The sequence below is a fragment of the Lethenteron reissneri genome, chromosome 42, assembly GCF_015708825.2.
Source record: "Lethenteron reissneri isolate LAM-NWPU_2019-01 chromosome 42, ASM1570882v1, whole genome shotgun sequence".
NCBI classification, from domain to species: domain Eukaryota; kingdom Metazoa; phylum Chordata; class Hyperoartia; order Petromyzontiformes; family Petromyzontidae; genus Lethenteron; species Lethenteron reissneri.
In genome coordinates this window covers 9,843,611-9,869,362 of record NC_083820.1, presented here as the reverse complement: position 1 = coordinate 9,869,362, position 25,752 = coordinate 9,843,611, and the positions used below count along the sequence as shown (strand labels likewise).

The window sequence follows — 25,752 nt, the reverse complement described above, 5'->3', positions numbered from 1 at the left end:
GTGAGTGGCCCGCAGACGTGGATATCGGAGAACTACCGCCGAGATCGATTCAAGTGAACTCTGGTGCACCCACACACTCTGCCACCAAGAGTAATGTTTAATATGTTTAAATTTCCGAGGTGGAAATTACCCCCATTAAGTGCAGAATCCAATTTCACGTGATGGGTTTTGTGAGTGTGTGTGTGTGTGTGCAGCGTGAGACCATGAACCATAACTATACTTGAAATCCTGGCTTTAAAAGATGACGTAACCCAGAGAGCCCTTGCAAAGGAGGAAATGTTGTTCCATGTGTCTCAGTGACTGCGTTTGATCCCAGGATTGTCAGCAGTGCCGGCTCAGCGTTCGGACATTTGCTCCACCCAGTTACCTCCCCTACACCACCCAGTTACCTCCCCTACACCACCCAGTTACCTCCGCTGCACCACCAAAGCAGCGAAAGTTGCGCGTGTGACCGGCATTGACGCAGCTCTCGTTGGGAAGCCCCTGATTTTGTTTTCGTCGCTTTTGCAGGTGGAGGCGTGGGGCTCGGCGTCGTTCTTCTTCGCGATCATGCCGCTGGAGCCCTGCGACCGCCGCGTGGCCTTCAGATTCAGCGAGAGCCGCGAAGCCGGGGCCGCCCCCCGATGCGTCTGGCATCGCCTGTGCTCCCTTGGCCTCCGGGCGAAGGTCGCGGGCGAACTTCTCGGGCTCCCGGGAACGGGATGAGCGGGAGGCGACGCCCTCGTACCCTCGGCTCGAGCGCCGCCGACGATCGTCGACGTCGCCGCCCTAGCGACGATGGCGGTGACGATGGCGATGGCGGTGACGGCGACGATGAAGACGAAGTCTTCGCCCCCCACCGCTCGTTTTGGTGCGGAGGGCCGCGCACGAAGACGCGTGCGGACTTTGCGCTGCGGAAAAAGCAATCGAGAGGAACGATTTCGCAGGCCGTCAATGTTTAAAAAAAATATATATTTTTTTTAAGTACCATATATTTTTTTAATTTCTGTGTTGGATGTTTTTTTTTTACGCTCTCAATTGAAGTGCGCTTTTTTTGCTGGGTCGGCTGCAGGAGTCGAGAAATGACTTATTATTATTATTATGATTGAGCTCGTGAAGATGCCCCGTGGAGTAGAGCGTGGCGAACGCTGTCGAGACGAAACTTTCTCGACACGTGGTGGCCCTACCTGGCGACAAACGCGCTCGGATGACAAACGTCGCTGCGACATTTTTCATCAAACAAACAAACAAACGCACTGCGACATTTATTGCACAAATATGAAATGTCTGATCGAGTGCAGGTGTTGATAACTCGGTGCTATTTAAATGCTTTAAAGTTGTATGATCGATAAGATAACTTGTGTTGTTGTTGTTGCGTCACTGCCGGTGCGGGCTTACACTGCTAACAGATGCGCGTACTTATCGGGATTGTTTAATGTCTTTTAATTATATTTTTCCAACGATCAATGACCAGGTGACTGCTAATAGAAGGCCGTGTTATTGATCGTAACGCTGTTGATTAAACAAATTAAAACTCCCCCCGCCAAAAAAAACACACAAACGATGCTGGCTGGGGAAAAAAAACGTAAATTAAAAAAATACACAAAACTAAAGTCAACGATGCTCGCTCGATTATTTTATTTTGCCATCGTCGGCACGCGAGAGAAAGGGGCCACCGCCTCTATGAGCAATGGCTGGTCGAAGAACCAGAGCTCTCTCTCCTCGCTCGTGAAGTCGACCTGCCCAGTGGCCAGAGGTCGCAACCGGGTACCCGATACCCGTACCCTACCTGATACCCGGCTACCCGTACCCGGCTGGGTACGGGTACGGGTAGCCGTTTTCGACCCTGGTGCGTCCGGGTACGGGTAGGCCGTGAGTCACTGGTGAGTAACCGTTTGTCACTCATTTCGGGTAGGGTACGGGTAGGGAACGGGTACCCGTACCCGGCCGGGTACGGGTACTCATTTGCGACCCTGGTGCGGCCGGGTACGGGTAAGGAATCAAAACCCGTTTGCGACCTCTGCCAGTGGCCCATGCAACACACGGATAACAAAAACACACCGGTGCCTCGTCAAAACCAGACGCAGAGAGGGCGTTGTGCTCTCACGCAAAGATTCGAAGGATCGTGCGGACGGAGACCAGTGGTGTCTTTGAGAAGAGTAGAGTCTTGGGTTACAAACAGGGTGCAGCTGCACTGTCGTCGTAAACAGCTTGGTTGAAGTGTGGGGAAGGGGGTGTGTGGATGTCTCATGTAATAATTCCCCTTCATATTTGCTTTAAAAAAAAAACATTGGGCGACGACCGCGGGTGCCGGTCCAGGACACGCTGGTGGGACTACGTCGCTCGGCTGGCCTGGGGAATCCTGGGAAATCCCCAGGAAGAGCTGGAGTCTGTCGCCAGGGAAAGGGAGGTGTGGACCGCCTCTACTCAATAAGCTGTCACCGAGACCCTCACCAGGACAAGCGTTTTGAGAAACGAACGAACATTCCCAAAGGAATCCCGACCGGCGCTATCGTCACCGTGTCATCGGTGCGCGTCTCCCGCAGGGCAAGAACTCGTCGTGCCGTGGGTGTTCCAGAGCTACCGCATGAGACGTTTTCAATCGACCCCTGCCTCCCCCACCATCGGGGGGGGGAGGTGGACAGCACTTTGCCGCTCCCTCTGCGTACGAGTGGAACCGTTCGTCGAACGACAGTTTAACTGATATTTATAATTCGCAGAACTCGAATTTAGACAATTTAAGTGCAGAACTAAATGTAATGTGGTGTGTGTGTGTACACACACACCAACTTATATGTCTGTCTATATGTCTCTGGTTCTATGTTTTATCTCTCTCTCAAATTTAGCGTTCTCAGAAAGAACGTAATCAACCAGGTAGGGTGTTGACTGTTATGTTATCTCTGCTGTATTACATTACATTTCTAAGTATACTAGATTTGTGTTTCTATTTCATTTATACCTGATGATGATTGCTTGTGTTGCAATCGAAACGTCGTATGCTAGTATTTAATTTATTACTTTCTCTTTATACGTGACTTTACCGAAAGAACCAAAGAGTAATTCCTGCAGTCACGAAAGCTCAAAATTAAGTATGTGTGTGTACAGTCATAATTGTTGAGAACCACCGGTTCAATCACAAGGTTGGCAACAGCCTGCAGTCGAACCCACGATCTCTGTGTTTGCCAGCTCAGCGCCCTAACCTCCAAGCCACCCGGCCTCCTCAGCGTTCAGTAATGCCGATTGCGCGTATAGCCGCAACCACCTCTGCGATAACCGCGCCACCGACTCGTTTGACCCTCCCCATTTTGCCGAGTAAGCTCATTCTAGTATATGTCACCCTGCACCACGACGCTGCCCGTGCTTGACTGCACAAATGGCTTTTATCGGCGTGTACTGGACTCCCAAGCCGAGAGGGAGACGCGGCCTTGACAAGGAGACAATGTCACCCACGGAACGCGAGTGGATATTGTGATGTGGTGGGCGGGGGAGGGGTTGTGGTACACCTGTGGGTCTGTGCAGAGCGATTTCACGCGCGCCGTAGGTTCGTTACCCAGTCCCCATGAATTCGGGCAGAATGAACTCGCAGTAAATCAAGTGGCACTCGAGCACCGCTAGAAATAACGATGCTCCAGGCGGTCTCGTCGGTCCTCCTTCGCCTTGCGGAGATGACGCAGCACTTCGCGCAGGTGACACGATCGGAGGGCAGCAGTTTGTGCCATCCCCATACAGCGGTGTTCTTCACTCATTTTCAGAAAGGTGGGGGGGGGGGGATTTTCGCTGATGAGACATCATCAGCGTGTGAGGGCCGCCACACGTTTGAAACCATTGGGGGAGTTTATACTTTTTGTTTTTTTCGGTAAAGTCACGTAGGTAAAAAATAAAATAAATTCTAAATGAAAACAACTAAATTAAATCACGACGTTTCGGGCGCAACACAAGCGTCCGTCTCCAGGTGGGGACAACGTAGCGAAAGCACATCCGCTTAAGTGTGTCTAAGAGAAGGCTGTGACGAGGAGTTATATAGTTGCGGGGGAAGGAGGGGTGGAGGGGGCATGGTGAGTGTGGGGGCGGGGTGTGGGCTGGGAGGTAACCTGGAGTTCAAACTGAAGCTTTGTGATGCAGGGGGCGGAAGTAGATAAGAAAGCTAAGTTAAGCCGATTAAAGACATTGGGGTTTTGACATCAGCACGACGATGATGATGATGATGATTGGGGGGGGGGGGTTGTCACATTGTCAGAGACCGCACATCAGGGGCCTCACTAAATGCCACCAGGGACCGCCAGTGGCCACCTTGCAATGAAGAACCCTCCGCTACACGAAGAGAGGGCAGCAGTATTTACATATATACACCAGCAGTACACAGTCGGTGAATCTCATTGAGCACACGGGGAGGACGCTTTATTTGAGAGTCGCCCTGCCACAGAGTTGTTGTATCACACCGGTCCGTTGCGCACAGTCAGCACATCGAAGAAGAGAGTGGAAACTCAGCCGAGACGAGAGACTGCGTCCCGTGGGCTCTCACCTCCACATTGGCTCTCTCGCCGATCGCTCCCACGGGTGTCGCCTGGTCCACGCCTTGGCAGATCGTGTCCAGCAGACGCAGATCCGTGTCGGCGTCTTGTCCTAGGACTCCCGAAAGGCTCGAATGAAGCGTATCCCGCACCTCCGATTAGCACGGTTGCCTATGTACGGTGCGAAAGAAGTGCAACGTTCTGTATACTGTGTGTGTGTCATTCTTCTGTGTATTGCAAATCAGTGTGGTTCTATCCTACCCTGGGTGTAAGTGTACTGCAGCGAGGTGGCGTGCAGTCTAACTAAAGCCTTTTCAGCCATCTTCTTGGCAAATTGCCTCTGGGAATCTGTGCCCTCGTCTTGAATCAAAACGTGAATCCCGTTCCATTCAGTGGACCACGTGGCGACCATTCAGGAGGCCACGTGTCCTCCAATCAGTAGGTCACGTGGCTTCCATTCAGTGGGCCACGTGGCGTTCCCTAATATTTCAAGCCTCGCTCTCCTTGTCTAAGCGCCTCCCTTGTGGTAAGTACTCTCCCCGCATAGGATGAACTCTCTCCGCTTAACGCTCCCCAAGACACAGCAAAATACAATGATACTTCTACTCCCACTCACCCAAACCCAACCAGTCAAATTCTACACGCCGTTCGGGGAAGAAACGTCTCACCTTTGTTCCCACGTGTGCCACTGGACGGGAGGTGAAATGCATCATCATCATCAGGCACGTCACACTGGGTGTTTTTTTTGTAGTCGAGAGAGGCGAGAGGGGGGGGGGTCCCACCTTCAGGAGGTAGGATGTGGGGGCGGCTTTCGTTGTAAATCGACCATGAAAAAGTAGTCGATTGCAATTATCAGTTAATCAATCAGCCCAATCGACCCATTGCCCCAGCACTACTTTGTTGCATATCCCCTTGGCTCGAGGGATCTCTGTTTTTAACCCCAACTTGAGCCCCCTATCAATTGCTTTGTGGATACAAGCGAGCATCCCATAAAATGTGCGCGCGCGCGCGCGTGTGTGTGTGTGCACATGTAAAATAACCCGTGCAAACGCCAGTCTTTACCCACGCGTTAATTTCTTTTTATTGTCATTGTTCAAAGTCGTTAATACAGCTGTGCTCACAATGACAGGGATCAGGTGCCCACTGCAGCTTTACGCAAATGTTGTTGTTGTTGTTCTCGGTCTGTAACTTCATCCCACACTGCCGTGTGCAAGACCTCCCTCAATTTTCTTCCGATCCTTTCATTAAAAACTCAACATTCGTCCATAACACCGCCTCTAAAAGAAGGAAAATTTTTTTTTTTTAAAACGTCAGCGCTAACAATGTCTACAACTCTTCCGATTATATACTGGTTTTCTTTTTGAAGGCCACTGTTATTCACGCATGTTTTGAGGTTGTGGTTTTTAGTTGTTGTTGTACTTGGGCACCGCTGCCAACGCAGCAACAGCAGCAACATCGGAGCATTCCCTTTCCTGAGCTGCTCCATAACCAGTCGTGGCCTCCACTCCTGCCGTCTCCTCCGCTTCTCTTCCCTTCTCCGGGTCTCCACAAATACTCTGTGGGTACACTTGTGCGCGACTCTAACCGCACGTGCGCCCCACTCAGCGATACGACGAACAACAGTGCCCGGGGCACAAGGCGAAAGGCTGTAATTTGATGAGTGCCGAGAGCTCTCATTATTAGATCGTTGCCGTGACCGTTTTTACAATGTGATGCTGAATGGCCGGGTGTGCGTTGGCGTTAGATTTTGACGGCGGTGTTCGAATCTCCACTCCGAGCGTTTGCTTTTGTATTTGATGACTCCCATCGGCGACGCATGCACCCTTCTCTGTTAACTCACCCAGGGCTCCCGTGTTCAACCCATAGTCGCCTAACTCGCGTTCTACTCGGGCCACTGTCGAATGAAAGATAGGTCATCGCTGCCCGACAGGCAAGGTTGCAGCGAACACACACACACAAAAAACCTTCGAATTGTACGGTTGGCTATGTACGGTGCGGAAGAAGTTCAACATACATACGACACACATTAATCCGTTACTGCCAGAGGGGCGGGTGGCGGAAATATGAGAGAGAGAAACACACAAGGTCGCGTCTTTTTTAATTGACACACACGGCGCGATTGAGAGTGTGATAGAGAGAGAGAGGGAGCATAGCAAATAAAAGGACGATGCCAATAACAAATCATGAGCAGGTGTTGTGTGTCTCTTGAGCGGTTGGGGTCTGGGTACTAGACAAGTTTTTTTTATCTTGGCGGCGCTATTGGAAGCAACGCGCCCCCCGCTGCTGCCGCATCAGCTGCTGCCGTTAGCACCGCGGACAGCTCCAAACTGCCCGTCCCGCCTTAAGCTCGCCCAGCAGCGAGTAGCAGCAGCATCCGCGTCGGCGGTGGTGGTGGTGGTGGTGGCGGTAGTGGTGGTGGTGGTGGCGGTGGTGGTGGTGGGGGCGGTAGTGGTGGTGGTGGTGGCGGTGGTGGTGGTGGGGGCGGTGGTGGTGGTGGCGGTGGTGGTGGCGGCGGTGGTGGCGGCGGCGGTGGTGGCGGCGGTGGCGGTGGCGGCGGCGGCGGCGGTGGCGGTGGTGGTGGCGGTGGCGGTGGTGGCGGTGGTGGCGGCGGTGGTGGTGGTGGCGGTGGCGGTGGCGGTGGCGGTGGCGGCGGCTGGCAGGCGGGGGGAGAGAGCGGGGGAGGAGGCAGTCATTTTGTTTCATCCAACTTTCCTTCCTTCTCCACCACTCGTTCTTCATGATTTTAATATTCTCTTTCAGAATCCTAGTTTTTTCTTTTCTTTCAAAAGCCACTGCGCCTCTCGAACGCGTCGAGGTTAATAATAGCTCGTTCGCTGTGTACGTCCCAGCGCAATTACATACAGCACGCTGCGCGTCTATTTTTAAACATCGCGCCGAGCCTAGGAGCGTTCGCCAGATTTTTTTTATTGTTGCTGTTGCCGAGTGCTGCCGAGCCCAGAGCCTCCACACCCACCTCGCCCCCTTCACGCGCCCCCCCCCCCCCCCTCGCCGCCGCTGCCGCACCACCACCACAAGTTGACGGTTCTCCCCGCGCCGATGCCGCCGAGTCGCGCCGGCGACGGCGGCGCCAGGCGCTCGCAACGATGGTGACGAGCCGACTTCGCCCATGGCTCTAAACCGGGAGAACTGCCTCGATCGCATTCTGCGATATCTCGGCTTGCGGCTACCGGGCTCGCGTCGCTCCAGCAGCCTCCTGTGCCTCTCGAACCGCTCCGACGACCGCCTCGACCAGGGAGGACACCAACACCACCAACACCACCACTACCACCGCCGCCAGCAGCAGCAGCAGCACCGCCACCATGAAGCGCACCGAGTCTCGCAGCCAGGACACGGCTGCGGCGGCGAGGGTCGGGACGCGCACCCCTGGGCGATCCGCTTGCGGGACGCGCTGAGCGGAGATGCGATGTGGATGCGGCACGTCGCGGAGGCGATGCAGAGTCAGAACGCGCGCACCGTCACTCTGATCGCGGTCACGTTCGCCTATCTGCTGCTCGGCGCCCTGGTGTTCGAGGCGTTCGAGTCCAAGAACGAGGTGGAGGAGAGCGGCAAGCTGCAGAGCAGGGAGGACGCGCTGAGAACCAAGTACAACATCAGCAAAGACGACTACCGCGACATGGAGAGACTCGTGATCGAGTCCAAGCCGCACAAGGCTGGGGAGCAGTGGAGATTCTCGGGCTCGTTTTACTTTGCCATCACGGTCATCACGACCATCGGTGAGCGCGCCCCGGGTTCCTCCTGCGCGCGGCACCCCTTCCCAGTCGCGTGTGATCTTTGGGGAGAGAGGTTGTTCGTGGGTGTTGGTGTTGGTGTGTGTGCGTATGGAGTGGGGAGCGATAGTGTAGCGGTTAGCGCGCTGCGCTATGAACCCGGCGACACGGGTTCGATTCCCGCTCACTGCCAACATCAGTGACAATTATCTTAACCGGTCCCGGGCCTCCTCTAGGTCGACTCAGCCTCAAATGAGTATCTGGTGCGATGTGTAAACATTGCCACTAGGGAGACAAAGGCGGTCGGGCGTGGTGCTGGCCACCCACCCCCTCGTGTACCGTTCTGGCCTTCATAGGTGCTCGCTAACAGCACTTGTCCCTACAGTCTGTTAAGGCTATACAGGGGATCTTTATCTTTGTGCGTATGGAGTGGAGGAGTTAGCGCGCTACGCTACAAAGTCGGCGACCCAAGTTCGATTCCCGCTCATGATCGACACCAGCGACGATGTGCTGAACCGGTCCTGGGCCTCCCCTAAGTTGATTCAGCCTCAAATGTTTACACACCACGCCAGAGTACCTGGTGTGGGGTGTAAACATTGCCACTGAGGAGACAAAGGCGGCCGGGCGATGTGCTGGCCACCCACCCCCTCGTTTACCGCGCCGGCCTTCGTAGGTGCTCGCTAACAGCACTTGCCCCAACAGTATGTTACGGCTATACGGGGGATCTTAGTCTTTGTGTGTGTGTGTGTGCGTGCGTGGCTTATTTGTGGGGAGCGGTTAGTCATCGCGTTTCCCTACGAATCCGGCCACCCGAGGTGTGTAAACTTCAACACTGGGGAGACAAAGGCGGCCGGCCGCGGTGCTGGTCACACACACACCCTGGTGTGTCTGTGCCGGCCTTCATACGTGTTTGCGCACTGCACTTTCCCCAACAGTTTGCTAAGCCTATCCGGATGATCTTTGTCTGTGTACATCATAGTTTTGTGCTGCGTGTGTTAAAGTATCTGCAATCGTTATCATGCCCGTCGGCGTTGTTGTTTAGAAGTAGGTGTGTGTTGGTTTTCTTAATTCAGCAACAATCTATGTACATTTTTACATTATTAATGATATTCTAGATTTGAAGTTTTCGTGACTGCAAGGATACTGGTTTTTTTTCTTCGGTAAAGTAACGTAGGTAAAGTTTTTAAATAAATTAAATCACGACGTTTCGGGCGCAACACAAGCGTCCTTCTTCAGGTGGGGACAACTATTTCTCCAGGTAAACCTCGCCGTGTCTCAAGAACCCCTTTTCTGGAGCTCTCTGTGTTTGGATGTTTGACCAGAGCATTTTTCAATTATTCGTAACGAGAGTAAGATGTGTCATTCATTCATCCATCCAGGAAGCCTCGCTGAGACTCAAGACTTATTGTTTTTTATTCTTTCACGAGTATGCTGTGGTGGGATGTTTGGTCATTCCCATTAAACGAGAGTTGCTTTTTGGACGTGTGGAGCAAGCTGTTGGGTGCCCGGAGAAAGTCCCTCCATAGCGAGTGGGTAACGCTCTCGACTGCTCAACGGCAGAGTGCGGTCAACGTGGGGTCTGAATGCGGCAATTGGTGGTGGTCTCATGGCGTTCCAGAGTTTTCTCGTGAGTTCATTCGCCCGGCCTTGAGGGATTTGATTAAGCGTGGTCGGGGTGGGAGGGGGGGGGGCTGATCAGAAGACTTACCGTTCAGACACGTGTGCTCATGGAGCAATGTCCAGGCATGCAGCGTTAGAAAGCCTCGTGAACGCTGGACGTTTACATTTTGCGTTCGTCTTAATGCAACTTTTCAGATCACGGTTCACTCACCACGTTGGATGATCTAACAACAACAAAGACGTAATGTAGGCGATGATCTTTAGAGGAGATTGAGTATTTTAGCGTCGTCTATGCATTGCGGTTAAACGATTTAATATCAACCGTTAGGGGGAAAAAGTTACCTGGGCTACGAACGATGATGATCGATTGATGATCGATGGTTAAAATAAATGACAGAGAGCCAAGGAATGGATCCGAGCAGATGGAGCGATGGTCAAGTCCGCTGATGTGCAGGTGCTGGGTGAATTATAAACATCGCAGATCGTGGAAGGTAAAAGCAGTGGACTGATCGTGGCCGATTATAAATACTGGAAACATTCATAATGCAGGTTTTTTGGGGGGTTAAATCGCGTAAATATAAATGTGTCGTTAAACCCGCCACCACCCGACACAACCAATTTAGTAAGGTTTGTCACGTAAACAGAACGTGCCAATTCGTTACTCGTACAGCACACCGGTGTGTTGGAGAGCCACTACAAATCTGGTTGCCGCCTGATGATGCCGGTTGTAATTACTGGCGAAACGTCGTACTCAGATTATAAATGTCGTGGATATGATATTGGTTGCGAAAGCCTCCTACGTGTTGTTGAACTGACTGTAAACATTCTATCGGCGATATCGTTATTTGACATCACGGCATTCGTGACAATTGCATCCCACGACGCTGTACGTCAATTATATACAATGGCCAAATCCTATTTATTATAGCTTACTAACGAGCAAATGGGGACGAAAATAAACCGCCCCCCCCCCCCTTCGAAAGTAAGACGTGAATAATAAACAAATACATTTGCGTCAACAGCACAGAACAACGAAAAATATGATCACAGCGGGGGGGGGGGGGGGCAATTTTAGTCGATCAAAGTCAAATCACGGACCGTGCCGTTTTTCGTTCCATCCGCGGGTCATCTCACGAGGGGGGGACGAGGCAGGCGCCAGGGTCGAGAGGTCACGGGGGTCACGATCGCCTCTCGGCGGTCAACAGGACCCTCGGTCCGTGAGCAAGGGGACGACTTGGAAGGTGTCATCCAAATTGAATCGTTTAACGGGAATTTGACAAACTGTGGACCCCCCCCCCCCCCCCCACCACCGATCTCCCTTCTCCCCTGGCGCCGACACACAACTGGTCTACCCCTGACGTCCACGTGAATCACGACGGTTAATAATACAGAGCGCCCCGTGAATTTTGCACGCGTGCGTGTCTGCATGTTGAACTTCTTTCGCGCGCCGTACGCAGCCGACCGTGGCAATCGGAGGCGCGGGGAAAGGACAACGAACTGAAGACAAACCGCAGTTCCGCAGACATTAGTTGCCAATGTATAAGCGTGATTGCGGTGTGCTAACCACTGCGCCACGGCTCCTCCCACCACACGGTGATTTGTCGCCGACAAAATGTATGAAATAAAGAGTTATTATTTTAATCTGTTTTCATCAGCTATGCTTAGATATGGCGCTTCAGAAAGTGTATCTGTGTATTATGAAGAAAGCAATCGTACTGCGTATAAGTGGAGCGGTGGCGCAGTGGTTAGCGCACTTCCATTACAACTCGGGCACCCGAGATTGATTCCGGGCCATCAGTTGGCGAGTGATACCCGAACCGGTCCTGGGCTCCACCCGTTCAACAAACCCACACTAACCAGCGTGGGGAAGTATGGCCCAAATAACCCCCCCCCCCCGTGATGGAGACGGCATTGGGATGACTGCGTACAGCTGTGTGCTGTATTGACATCGAATTATTTGACGATGCTGCCACTGCTGCTCCTGCGTTGCGTCGGCAGTTGTGCAACGAGCACGATCAACAACAACAACAACTCAACACATGTATCAATGACAATGCGGGCCTTCAAAGGTAAGATATACAATAGGCGACGTTTCGGCGAATGGCCCTTCCTCATAGTACATCGATCATAAGTGTCCTCCCACACGTGAACACGCATGCATTGGCCGAGAACACCTTCACGCCTAGAGGAGCGCCAGAACTTGAGCAATTGTTGGTAGTTTCAACGTTGCTGCGTTCCCCTCCTCGCCCCCCCCACCACCTCCCCGTGTCACGGCGGGTTACGATGTGACATTATTACGTACAATTAACTTTAAAATAACGCCGAAGTGTACGCTCCACATTTCACACGCGGTAACGCGATACGGGGGGTGATTGTATCGGTTACAGCAGAGGCGGCGCAGGAGCGCAATTGCGCATTGAGTCCGGTTAACCGAGTTGGCTTCCCGCCCACGGCTAACATCAGTGGTGAGCGAGGTCTGAATTGGCTCTGGTGCTGTGGCTTTCGCCCAACTGAGCAGCGTTGGTGAAGTATGGTCAAATCACCCACCCACCCCCCTGGCCGACGCGAGCTTGGAGAGGCCTTCATCCAGCAGTGGATTGACAACGTTGCTGTAGATTCTTATTATTACGACTGTCACAATGGTGATGGGTCCGTTGCATCGCGGGTTTGCCGACAACTTCGCGGGTATGGGTGTGGGACAGGATAGAGCGCCGACATTACACACGCAAAAATAATGATGATTTTAATTTTTCGTGACTGCAGGAATCCATCCTATCTGGTTCTTCCGTTAAAGTCACGTAGTTAGAAGAAAACATAATAAAATAAAACACGACGTTTCGGCCGCTTGTGTTGCGACCCAAACGTCGTGTTTTCTTTTATTCATGTTTTCTATCTACGTGACTTTACCGAAAGAACCAGAGAGTACAAAAACAATAACATCGAATAAGGTGCGGCGATGAATCGGACAAGAAATCCGCACAAAAGCAATCGCGCCGCACCTGCTGGCAAGTGGAGAACACTGCACAAACACAACATCGGTGCCAATCAATAGAACTTCCCCGCGGGCGTCATCGGCTGGGACAGGTTTATCATCCCTCGATTTGATCGCAGAGCAATTGACAAGTCGCAGAAACGCCAAGCGACTATCAGGTAACCGTAGTTGTGAACGTGTAAACCAGACGAGGATATCTGTGCAGTGTGTGATGCGTGGTTGGTGGCAGAAGGTCGCAACCGGGTACCCGATACCCGTACCCTACCCCAGGCCGGGTACGGGTAGACCGTGAGTCACAAGTGAGTAACTGTTTGTCACTCATTTCTCAACGTCTTGTCTCGTCTCACAATTCAAGTTCCTAGAATCAACCCACCCGCGCCTGCAACATGGCATCATCCCAGAGGTCGCAATCAGGTACCCGATACCCGTACCCTACCCGTACCCGGCCGGGTACGGGTAGGGTACGGGTAGGGTACGGGTACGGTTAGGGAACGGGTACCCGTACCCGGCCGGGTACGGGTACCCGTTTGCGACCCTGGTGCGGCCGGGTACGGGTAAGGAGTCAAAACCCGTTTGCGACTTCTGATTGGTGGTCTGCGTCGACGACATGCCAAGTGGCGGTTGTATACGCTGAGTGCGGGGAACACATCGACCGTGTTGAGTGAGCTCACGTGTGTCTCTGTGTTGCCAGAGTGTCTGGCGTGTGTGTGTCTGTGTGGTTTGTGTCTATTTGGGGTGTCGCTGTGGTACGTGACTGCGGGTCATGTGGCCGTGATATGCAGCTGACAGGAACGTGTTGGTGGTGTGTATATCTGGGGTGATGTGTGACACTGTCGTGTTGTGTGCCTGTGTGTCTCCATGTGATGCGTACCTGTGTGTGGTGTGTGTGTGTGACATGTGCCTGTGGCATGTTCCTGCGTGGTTGTGTGTGCCATGTGACTGTCTGTGATGTGGCTGTGTTGGTGTCTTGCTCTGTTGGCGCACCGCTGCGCTACGTGGCTCTGAGTTGGCAGTGTGCCGGCCTGTTGTGAATTCACAGTGCCACTCCCAGGACCGGCCCGGCACTGCATCTCGGCCCGAGTGCAATGGGCAACCAATAGTGGACTTGCAACCCAACAGACACTCTCCCTCGAACCCTCGTATTCACAGAGGGACATCACCCAAATTTCCAGCTGCTTTTAGGGTGGCCGCTGCTCCCCGTTCTGGCTTCTTTTTGTGTTTGTTTGTTTGTTGTTCTGGCGATAATCCCTCTTGTCCGAGGCATCATCCGTCCTGGCCTGCGGATGCTGACATCCGCCAACGCGTGTCCGCGTCTCTCCCCCCCCCCCCCCCTCTATTGTTTTGTTTTCCCCCCACCCCCGAGGCTACGGACACTCGGCGCCCAACACGAACAAGGGCAAGGTGTTCTGCATGTGCTACGCGCTCCTGGGCATCCCGCTCACGCTCGTCATGTTCCAGAGCCTGGGCGAGCGCATGAACACCTACGTGAAGCGTCTGTTGCGGAGGCTCAAGAAGTGCGCGGGCCTCAAGAACACCGAGGTGTCTACGCGCAACATGGTGACCGTGGGGCTGCTGTCGTGCGCCGGCACCCTCTGCATCGGCGCCGCCGCCTTCTGCCACCTGGAGAACTGGCTCTTCTTCGACGCCTTCTACTTCTGCTTCATCACGCTCACCACCATTGGCCTGGGCGATTTCGTGGCGCTGCAGAAGGACAACGCCCTGCAGGACGACCACCTGTACGTGGCCTTCAGCTTCATGTACATCCTCGTGGGGCTCACGGTCATCGGCGCCTTCCTCAACCTCGTGGTGCTGCGCTATCTGACAGGTGAGTGGCGAGGACGAGGAGGTGGCGGTCTCGGGCGGCGAGGAGAGGGAGTCTCTGCGGCCGGGCAAGGGAGGCGTCCTCCTGCGCCTGCACGGAGGGTCCACGGATAGCCCCGACCTGCAGTCCGTGTGCTCGTGCATCTGCTACGGACACCGCGAACGACAACAACATCAGCAGCAGCAGGAGCAGCAGCACGAGCAGCAGCAGCAGCCTCGGCCGCGCTTTCTAGACGGCTGTCGCTCCAAGGTAGACGCGAGCCGCGGCCTCGTGTGCGGCTCGCTGTCCTACCAGCTGGAGGAGATCTCCCCGAGCAAGCTGACCGGCAGGCTGCACTCATCGGGACTCAGCTCCGCGTCGGGACTACACAGCTCGTGGCGGGATAGTGGGAGGTTCTCCCGCAGGAGTTCCATGTAGGACCCACCCCCACCCCACACACACACCTCTTACACGTGCCATCGACGACGAGCAATGGTTGTGCCTCCCTCTGATCTCGTCTGGACTGGACGGAAGGAAGGTGGACACCGCTCACTGGTCGGCGAGCGACGTTTCGCCGATCACTCGTGCCGAGGGAAGGCGCGCGTTGCGCCAGGAAGCTTTCGTGAAACGCGACCGGGGCGGTCTCTTTCGGTGCTTGGACCCGCGAGGAGGAATAATGCGCGGCCCAGCGGGAGGTCGCGTCGAGGCCGTTCAGGCAGATGCGAGGTCGCGATCGGCATTGGGGATACGCAACATCAAGGCAACGCGCCTACCGTGAACAGGGGGACGCGCCCGCGGTGCTAATGGTGAGGCCACCCGAACCGGCGATCCCAGAGATCGACCGGGTGGATCTCCCCGGGTAGAAACAACGGCGCAGGTTGAGCAAACCTCCTCCACCTCTGTCGCACGTGCACGTTATTTAAACAATGGGAGTGCCGGCAAGCGAGTCAATGGTTCAGGGCGCGCGTGGTGTGGTAAAGTGTGGGCAACTCCCACGTCCTCCCAAACACCTTCTGGCCGGCAATGAAGGGCAGGTCGGGTGGGGGGGGGGGGGGTACCTTCCGCCAGCAACGGCAGTGAACGAGGAATTGCAGGGCTGCGCTTTTGCCTTCACACCTCCCATTAGAGACACTGCAGAGAGCGGTTCGAGTGTTAGCGACATCTCCAGCCGAAGCTTCACTGTTAGAAGTCGAAGTCATCATTTTTTTTTGGCTTGAAAAAAAACGTGGCACCATTCTGGCACGAAAATTTGCCACTCAAAGCGCCATCGCATTAATACTCAGCTATAAAAAATATATTATATCGACCTACTGCCAGATGAAGGCCTACCCACGCCGTGTCGGTCACGGGAATTGTTGACCATACTTCACCACGTTTGTCAGTGCGGGTGAGTCAAATGAGAGGGAGGCTGCAGGTGCAGTTCAGATGTCACAGGCCAACTGATGTTAGCCGTGCCCGGGAATGGAACTCAAGTGGGCCGGGGGGCGGGTAGGTTCTTAGCGCACTGCGCCAACCATTACACCATCGCTCCACCCCCACCACATTGTTCTAAAGGGATGGGTGCTGTGAGGGGGGGGGGGGGTGAATGGAATTTGCTGACATTTGTGTGGTGGCGAAGCAGGCGTCTCAAACCACAATGTTCTTGCTTCCCCATTCTGCAGCTCAACCGTTCCGTGCTTACCAATAATTTCCGCTCTAATGTCAAATACAATTCATCTTCAGTGGAGGAGGTGGGGACTGGACGATTTTTCTGAATATTTTGGGGGGCAATGGGGGTGGTTGGAGGGGGATTGTGACGCACAGGGCAGGTCCAGGTGTATGCGCGTGCACGTGGACTGATGCTGCCCCACGTGCACGCGCGGTGCTCCCCAGTGCTCGGGTAAAACTCCTCGTTCCTGCCTTGAAACCAGCCCCATCGCCTCTACCTGGCCCGCCCCCAACTACCATCAGGAGTACCTCTTTCACTACCACAACCCCTATCACTACTACCACTATCACTACCCCTATCACTACCCCTACCCCTACCCCTTTCACTACCCCAACCCCTATCACTACCCCTACCCCTTCCACTACCCTTATCACTACCCCTATCACTACTACCCCTATCACTACCCCTACCCCTATCACTACCCTACTCCTTCTACTACCCCAACCCCTATCACTACCCCTACCCCTATCACTACCCTACCCCTTCTACTACCCCAACCCCTATCACTACCCCTAACACTACTACCACTTTCACTTCCCCAACCCCTATCACGACTACCCCTATCACTACCCCTTTCACTACCCAACCCCTATCACTACCACCCCTATCACTACTACTACCCCAACCCCTATCACTACCCCTAACCAAACCCCTATCACGACCCCTAACCCAACCCCTATCACTACGCTTAACCCAACCCCTGTCACTTCTACCCTATCACTACCCCTACCCCAACCCCTATCACTACTACCCCTATCACTACCCCTACCCCAACCCCTATCACTACGCTTAACCCAACCCCTGTCACTACTACCCTATCACTACCCCAACCCCTATCACTACCCCTAACCAAACCCCTATCACGACCCCTAACCCAACCCCTATCACTACGCTTAACCCAACCCCTGTCACTTCTACCCTATCACTACCCCTACCCCAATCCCTATCACTACGCTTAACCCAACCCCTGTCACTATTACCCTATCACTACCCCAACCCCTATCACTACTACCCCTATCACGACCCCTAACCAAACCCCTATCACTACTACCCCTAACACTACCTTTACCCCAACCCCTATCACGACCCCTAACCCAACCCCTATCACTACCCCTACCCCTATCACTACCCCAACCCCTATCACTACTACCGCTGTCACTACCCCTATCACTACATTCACCGCTTCCCCCTACCCCAACCTCTCAATTCTGTTCCTGCATGTGCCGCTGGACGGGAGGTGAGCGACGGGGCTTGGTGACGTCTTCGGCGTCGTCAGCCGCGTTACGCTGGGCGTGGCCTATGGGGGGGGGGGGTTCCCGCCTTCGGGCTACAAGATGTGGGAGCGGCCGTCCGTTTATTTTTTATTTGCCCACTAAAAATTGTCAATTACAATCTTCTATCGATTAATCGACGTAACCCAGTAAAGGTCCCAGCGCCGGTGAGCTCTGTCCCCGTCATCATTACCGTCTCGTGCAGAGTGCGCACGGTGCATTCGCGTTACCGTCACCCGCAAAACTTATCAAAGCTTCTTTTAATAATTAAGGTTTTTTTGGGTTAGTTCGCGTAAGTATAAATGCGTCGTAACCCTCCACCACCCGACACAGCCAATCAGCAACGGTGCATTGGAGAGTGAATCCACAACATTTACAATCTAGACTTGAAGTTTTCGTTACTGCAGGAATCCATACTCTTTGGTTCTTTCGGTAAAGTCACGTAGGTAGAAAATAAACTAAATTACGTTTATAATAAACAATTGCTTATTGCTGTGGTTGTTTCCACCTGCTGACGGGCACTTGTGTTGCGCCCGAAACGTCGTAATTTTGAATTTATTTTGCACCGACGTGACTTTACCGAAAGAACCAAAGAGTAACATTTACAATTCGCCTTAACGCGGGTGCTGCCACGGCATTGCAAATGACGCACCTAACCACGATCCAATGGATACGTAAATACACGGAACGTTGGGCTGACGTTGCATCAACGTTCGTCCGACGGTTCCAACCACGTGCCAACCAACGTTGGCCCAACGATAAACGTTTACAGGAGTATACAGCCCATACTTTGGAAGCTGGGGGCGGGGGTTGGGGTGTCTGTCCCACGAGCGAATATTTCTCAGCGATCATTAGTTCTGACACAAACTCACGGTGTGTGGTGCAAGGTCTTTGTTGTTGTGTTTGTGTAGTGTAGCGGTGAGCACTACGCTGCACTACACGAAACCGGCGACCCGAGTTTGATTGCCGCTCACGATCAGCACCAGTGACGATTATCAGAATCGGTCCTGGGCCTCCACCTAGGTAGACTCAGCCTCGAATGAGTACCTCGTGCTGCGCGTAAACATCGCCACGAGGGAGACGTGGTGCTAGCCACCCACCCCCTCGTGTGCCATGCCGGCCTTCATAGGTGCTCGCTAACAGCACTTGTCCCAACATTCTGTTAAGGCTATACGGGGGATATTTGTGTGTTTTTTTGCTTGTTTGCGTTGCCGTGGGGGATCCCCAGAGCGTTATATGGAGTGCTCCTGCCAACACCCATATGGTAATCCAGCAACATTTGTTCACAATCCTGACTCTGGACCGGCTTCGACATCCCGCGTCTCATCAGCAGTGTCAGGGTTGTCAAACAAATTCCGCTCAATGCTATTGGCCTGAAACGCCCGCAGGTTGGAGCACAGACAGGATCCATGTCGTCATGGATTAGAGGAGTTCAATTTGAACCACAATGAGGCTGCATCTACACAGCTACTGGCTACCGACTCGCTAACCGAACCTACTGTTTGCCCACGCTACTGTGTATTCAAAGTAAACAAAAACTCAACACAATCCTCTATATCACTGTGTTGCCTGACAATGACTACATTTCTATATCATAGATGACGATTCGGGGAATGGTTCTTCTTCATGGCACATCAATCATCACGTGTGCTCTGAAGAAGGGGCATTGCTTGAAACGTCGCCTATTATATATTTTAAGGACAAATCGTTATTTGACGAATGTATTGCGTAGTCATTTACACTATGAGATATCTTTTAGCAGTGGCAAAATATAGTAGTAGGTTTTTACCCTTTTAAACTGGTACAAAACTGACACCTTTATTCAAGGCATCATGTTTGCAATAACCACAATACAAGTAGTCAAAAAAGCAAAAAATAGAAGCAACTCTGATAATATTATTATCATTATCAGAGTTGCTTCTTTTTGTTTGCTTTTTTGACTACTTGTGTTGTGGTTATTGCAAACATGATGCCTTGAATAAAGGTGTCAGTTTTGTACCAGTTTAAAAGGGCAAAAACCTACTACTATGTGATGCGTTGTCGTCGTTAATTGTGCTTGTGTGCCAACGCAACAGCCGCAGCATCAGCAGATAATCCGTTCGTTCCGTCATCAGCTTCTTCAGCATCACGAATCTCGTTTCCAAACATTTTGGATAGGTGTCCGGACCCCCCCCCCCCCTACCACGACACCCCCAGTTGCTTGCCCCCCCCCCCCCTCCTTGAAGGAAACAAATACGACGGAGAAAGAGAATCAAGAAGTTTCACCCAACCAGCGCTCGTTCCACGTGTCTGTTGAGAAAGAGAGCCAGCCGTGTCATCACCGCCCTCTGGTGGTGGCGACGGTGGTGGTGGTGGTGGTGCCGGTGAACTGAAATTGATTACAGCTAGAAGGCCGAAATGTTGAGTTACCCAGTAAACTTGCCAGCCAACGTTGGCTCAACGTTGAGCTAACGTTGGCATGTTTACTGGGAAGGCTAATATAAAAACAAACTAAAAGTAATAATTATCGTCGTTGTAGAGAATACAAATAACGACGTAAATAACCAATGTCTCTTTCAATATAGCCGTTTCTCCACAGTAAAAAGTAAACGCAAGTTGCATTGCGGCTGATGGTTTTAAGAAATGCTCGCATTCTTTGACGTGATTAGACGGATTATTTTTCTCCTTATTTATTTGATCATTTAAAAACCGGTCATCAGAAATCGTCGTTTTGAAATTCAATTCTCATCAGTGCCAGACTAATATGGTCACGCACATACCCGAATATAAGACGCAGCCCCCCCCCCCACCCCTCTCCCCACTCCCTCCCTCTCCAATGTTCTCTATAAAATACAAAGGAAACAAACGTGCGTCTTATAATCCGGCGAACGCGGTGTTAGCACCGCGGCGCAGTGAAGGCCGCGGCCGTGGAGCCCTCTGGCGGGCGGGGAGCGGTGGCGCAGTGGTTAGCGCACTGCGCCACGATCTCGAAGATGCGATTTCACATTCCCGTGCACTGCCAATGTCAGTGGCGATCGCTGAACCGGATCCTGCGCCTCACTTAGGAATTGACTCGTGCTCGAATGAGGTGCAGTATGTAGCACTGGGGAAACAAAGGCGGCCGGGCGTGTTTCAAGCCACACCCACCCTCTCGTGTGCCGTGCCGGCCTTAAAAGGTGATCGCAAACAGCACTTTGCCCCAAGAGTCTTGTAAAGGCTATACGGGGGATCTTTGTCTTTGTATCCGCCCAAAGGTCTGACTACCAAGTTTGATCTTCTTGGTTCTTTCGGTAAAGTCACGAAGAAGGGAAATAATAAAATAATAATAAAACATGATAAAATACAATTCTCACGACGTTTATTTTATCATTTTATTATTTCCCTTCTACGTGACTTTACCGAAAGAACCAAGAAGATGAATCCCTGCAGTCACGAAAGCTTTAAATCGAAAAATAACAAGTTTGAGTTAACAATCCATAAATACTTGTCAGTGGAGAGTCGTCGCTTCATTTGTAACATGGGCCTCCACTACGTCGACTCAGCCTTAAATGAGCACCAGCACGGTGCAGTGTGGCAACATCGTCAACGGAGAGACGACGCGAAGCATTCTGCATCTTATTTATTTAAAACAAATATTGCCAAATGAAGTGAAAATTGGATTTCACGTGAATCTTTTTCGTTTAGTCTTTGTTCGAGCCCGTCAATTCTCTACGCCCGAGTAGCCGCTTTGACAATGCGTGGCTGAAAAACCTGGATTCCATCCCAGATGTTCAGCAGCTTTGGTGGAATTGAGTGATCGGGCAATTGCTCTCCCAATGTTAGCTGAAACAATAGAAATCCGTATCCGCCCTTCTCTTTGGCGGCTTCTTTTCCCCGATGTCTGCTTCCCCCAATAATAACTCTTGCGGTGCTGTCGGTTGCTGGCCGCTTGGTCGCGTCGGTCCTTTGAGGCTTGTGCTCAGCCTCAACCCTTGCCCCGTCGAGCCCTCCCCCTCTCTCTCTCTCGATGGCGAGAGACACCGCAAGTGCTTCACGCCCTTGACGATCGCGCCCACACTTGTGCAACAGAGTGAACACGTTAGGCCAATTCGCATGGGATCACCCGTAATGCCGGTGTTGTAATAACGGAGATGATAATTGTTGTAATGATAATAATCATGGTAATGACGATGTCACGTCATTTTCTTAGGAAAGTCTCATTGAGATTCAGGTCAATTTTATTTGCCCACGAGGGGATATATTTGCATATATGGCCAATTCCATATATGGGGATGTATGGCCAGTTCAATTGGAATTCTTGCTTTGCATGTAAAATTTGATTTTTTTTTACGAGTACCCGGAGAAAACCCACGCATGCGAGTGGACAATAAAAACAATAATACTCATCAACGGTCCACATCCGAGAGGTTCACGAACCCAAACTCGCTCTTCTCGCCGTCCCTTGGCCGTCCCATTGAGGGATTTGGGAGTTTCGCAGATCTCTGCATGACCCACCAACCCTTGCCTCCAAAGTGCTCGAACGCAGGCGTCGGGGTCGCCGCGAACCAGGTTCGACTCCGGGTCGAGTCTTCGTTATCTCCTGCCCGAGGGCTTCAATTTATTCACGGAATAATTACCGCGTGGCTCGTTAGACCGGAGCAGGGGACACATTGATGAAGGACACACACAAAAAGCTGTTCTAAAAGAAACGAGCTTTCAATCAGCATGATTGAAAAGTGCATAACCCCGGCGGCTTCCTTATATCGGAGGGAAGAGCGTTCCAGACGGCACACGGAAAGCGCATTCGAAATCGTGCGATTCAGTGGCCGTCTCTGTTCGATGGTTGTCCTGGCTCCGGGTGAAATGAAGCATGAAGCCCTGTCGTGTTACCCCCCTCACCGAACCCCCTACTGCGGTTGCTGTGTCCCCTATGTTCGCCACTTGGAGCCCCGAGAGCTCTCGCCGTTCACGTCAAGTCCCTGCGCCGATGGTCGTAGAGCCCCAAGCCGTAGGCACCGCCGGGTTTCCGATTCGTTGACGACGAGAAGATGCTGCTGCGTGGGGGTTGTTCGCGGTTTGTGGAGCTGTCACGGCTCGCCGTCGTATTCTCTGGCTGGTGCACGCACGATGTCCCGACGTTTCGGCTCCTATTGTTGCCACCTGACCTAGGTTTTTTTTATCTCTCTCTCTCCATGATTCGTCCTCCGTTTGCGGTAGCAAATTCTGTGAAATCTGTCAGTCTTCCCGGGACATTACAAATCCCGGTTGTTGTCAGTTGTGTGTTAGTAATAATATTGACGTACCACGTGCACTTAGTTCTACTCTCTTCTTCCCGTATTGTGAGATATTCTACTTTGCCGCACGATATTCGCTGGTTTTTTTGTATCTCAGAGGTGGCAACCCCGTGCCCTTAACGCGTTGAGAGCTTCTGAAGGAACGAAATTGAGCAGTTTACTTTCTCCCCTGGATTATAAATCTGCTCCGTTTCGTTTGCGGAAGACGCTCCCGGCACGTAGAGCGAAACGTCGGACATTGTCGCGAGCAAAACGCGGTACGTCCCGAACACACATCGTAGAGAGGAGAAAACTACAACTTTTTAGTTTTTTTGTTTGTAAACTTGACTAATTTTCCTTGAAATTGGAGAAGCATATATAATGCATGTGTAAATGCCTTTCTTGTCTTGCGTGGAATATAAATTAGTGACTCAAAAGACAAAAAGCTGTTTCATTACGTAAACATTAAATTGCATTTTAGTCGTTCGGCCTCGTTGAGCAGTGCTTTCCAGCAAACGAATGTTGCTGCGAATCTTAACATGATTTTGATTCGATTAAGTATTTTGTTTAGTTCACTGCCAATAGCAGTCTTTTGCTCAATCTCCTTCCATGTCCGTGTGATCGTGAGCCTCTTTCTTGATTTCTGTGTGTGCCCCCTACCCAGCCCACACACGACATGTTCACTCACAGCAGCACCACCCACAGCATCAACACACAACATCAACACACATCATCACACACACACGCATCAACACACAACATCACCACACACACAACATCTTCACACACAGCATCAACACACAACATCAACACACATCATCACACACACACACGCATCAACACACACACACCATCACCACACACACGCATCAACACACACACCATCACCACACACACACATCATCTCACACACACGCATCAACACACAGCATCAACACACACGCATCTTCACACACAGCATCAACACACAACATCAACACACATCATCACACACACACACGCATCAACACATCATCACACATACACGCGTCAACACACACAGCATCAACATCATCATCTTTCCTTCCAGAGCTTCCTTCATCAATGCTCTCACCTCCACCATTGCGCCCGATCTCCATTTGCTCCATTTACCGATTCGTCCCACCCTGCTCGCCACCACCTGGGCCTTCCCGAGATGCTCCTCCCCACGCTTTCTCTCCAGGTGTATATATTTGTTTTATGTGTTCGACCTACTTTTCCCCAAAACCACCTTTTCCTCGGATACCCAGCACTTGATTATTCGACCAAAAAGAACTGAAAAAAACATAATTCGTTAAAATCGGAAACCCAGTGTCTGTCAAAGTTAGTGTTCAATGTATGAAAACATAACAATAGGGTTTACCCTTTCTTGCAATACAACAGCTTTAAAGATGTTCAAACACCAAATGACACCTTTTGCAAGAACCCAGTCTGCGTTAACCACACGTACTTGTGTTGAACATGCACACACACCTGCTCTGATAATCCACGCATTGTCTTTGAAACTCATGGGCCTACACCAGAGACAGCCTTCATCATGGCCCAGACCAGAAAACGCCAAAAGGCGACCAATACAAAGACAACGCCACACGCATCAGAACATTTATTGCTCTGGGTGCTCCTTCTTTGCGCCGTCGTTTAAACGCCTGAATGAACCTGTGTCGGAAAACGTATACGGTACCATTTCTACACGGTTACACGCAACGTCTTAAAACCGCATGCATGGTGTTCATGAAACTATATTACCCACGTGTATGTTTTATGTTTCTTGTTTGGGATATGTTGGTAGTGTGTGTGTGTATGCGCGTGCGCGTGTTGAGTGTGTTGCAAATTGCACATTAGTGCCAGTGGCATCGTGTTAAAGAAGCCTGGCTTTGTGATTTTCCGAGGAGCTGCTTTGGAACTTCTGATATGCGGAGGAGTCAAATCTTAAGAATGTATTGGGCAGCACCGCTTGAGCGTGAGTTCTGCGACAGCCGTAGGAGCGGGGACTGCACAAAGCAAACAGCAGTGTACCGCTCCCTGCTCTATTTTGTACAATGGGATTTGCTTGGGATTGAGGTTTGAATCGGGGGGGGAGGGCGGTTGAGACTCCTGTGTATGTAACTTTACTGCCACAAGGAGAACGAAGCATCAACTCCTCCTCCTCCTCGGCTGCCGTCGAGGAATGCAGAATGTATGATATTGTACAGCTTTTTTTCTAATTTTTTGCATTAAAGAGCTAAACTTGCGTGATTCGAAAAAAATACCGACGTTGTCATTCTGTGTCTCTTGCGCGTTTGCCTCGCTCGTTCATCCGGCAGGCGCACGGCGTGGACACGCACGGCCCCATCTCGATTGACAACTCAATTCTTTAGCGCTGCTTTTTTTGGTGCTGAGTTTCGGTGTCCTTCCCCCGCACCTGCGATAAGCACGGCTGGCTACGTACGGTGCGAGAGAAGTTCAACGTGCCGTGCGTACACAGCGGGGGCCGTCACCGTCGTCACGGTGGCTTCCCACACAAGAGCTCTACAGCCCCCCCCTCCAACTCCCCCCCCCTGACCCCCCCCCCACCTCAGACAGCCCCCCCCCCGACCCCGCCTCCGAACATCCCCCCCCGACCCCGCCCTCCAACCCCCCGACCCCGCCCCCCAACCCCCCCGACCCCCTCGACCCCCCCGACATCCCCCTCCGACCCCTCCCCAACCCACCCCCCCGAACCCCCCCGAACCCCCCCGACCCCCCCCCCTCCAACCCCCCGACCCCGCCCCCCAACCCCCCCGACCCCCTCGACCCCCCCGACATCCCCCTCCGACCCCCCCCAACCCACCCCCCGAACCCCCCCGACCCCCCCCCCCCTCCAACCCCCCACCCCCCCGCCCGACCCTCCATGTGAGTGGGCGAAGGAGCCCCG

General features: G+C 52.4%; 2 protein-coding genes across 3 annotated transcripts in view; both read left to right on the top strand.

The window, feature by feature from the left end:
• Nucleotides 1–3,450, top strand: part of LOC133352997 (trafficking protein particle complex subunit 9-like) — a 108,701-nt gene extending 105,251 nt beyond the window's left edge. For both annotated transcript variants that reach the window (XM_061569059.1, XM_061569058.1), the window contains exon 22: nucleotides 511–3,450. In XM_061569059.1, coding sequence (XP_061425043.1) covers nucleotides 511–705 — 195 coding nt within the window. In that variant the 3' untranslated portion in view covers nucleotides 706–3,450. The remainder of the gene's footprint in view (nucleotides 1–510) is intronic.
• A 4,087-nt stretch (nucleotides 3,451–7,537) lies between these two features.
• LOC133353034 (potassium channel subfamily K member 9-like) lies at nucleotides 7,538–16,361 on the top strand. Its single transcript, XM_061569112.1, is given in 3 exon segments — nucleotides 7,538–8,224; nucleotides 14,194–14,654; nucleotides 14,656–16,361. Coding segments are annotated over 3 exon segments (1,482 nt in total). The 5' UTR covers nucleotides 7,538–7,617; the 3' UTR covers nucleotides 15,070–16,361.
• The last annotated feature ends 9,391 nt before the right edge of the window (nucleotides 16,362–25,752 follow it).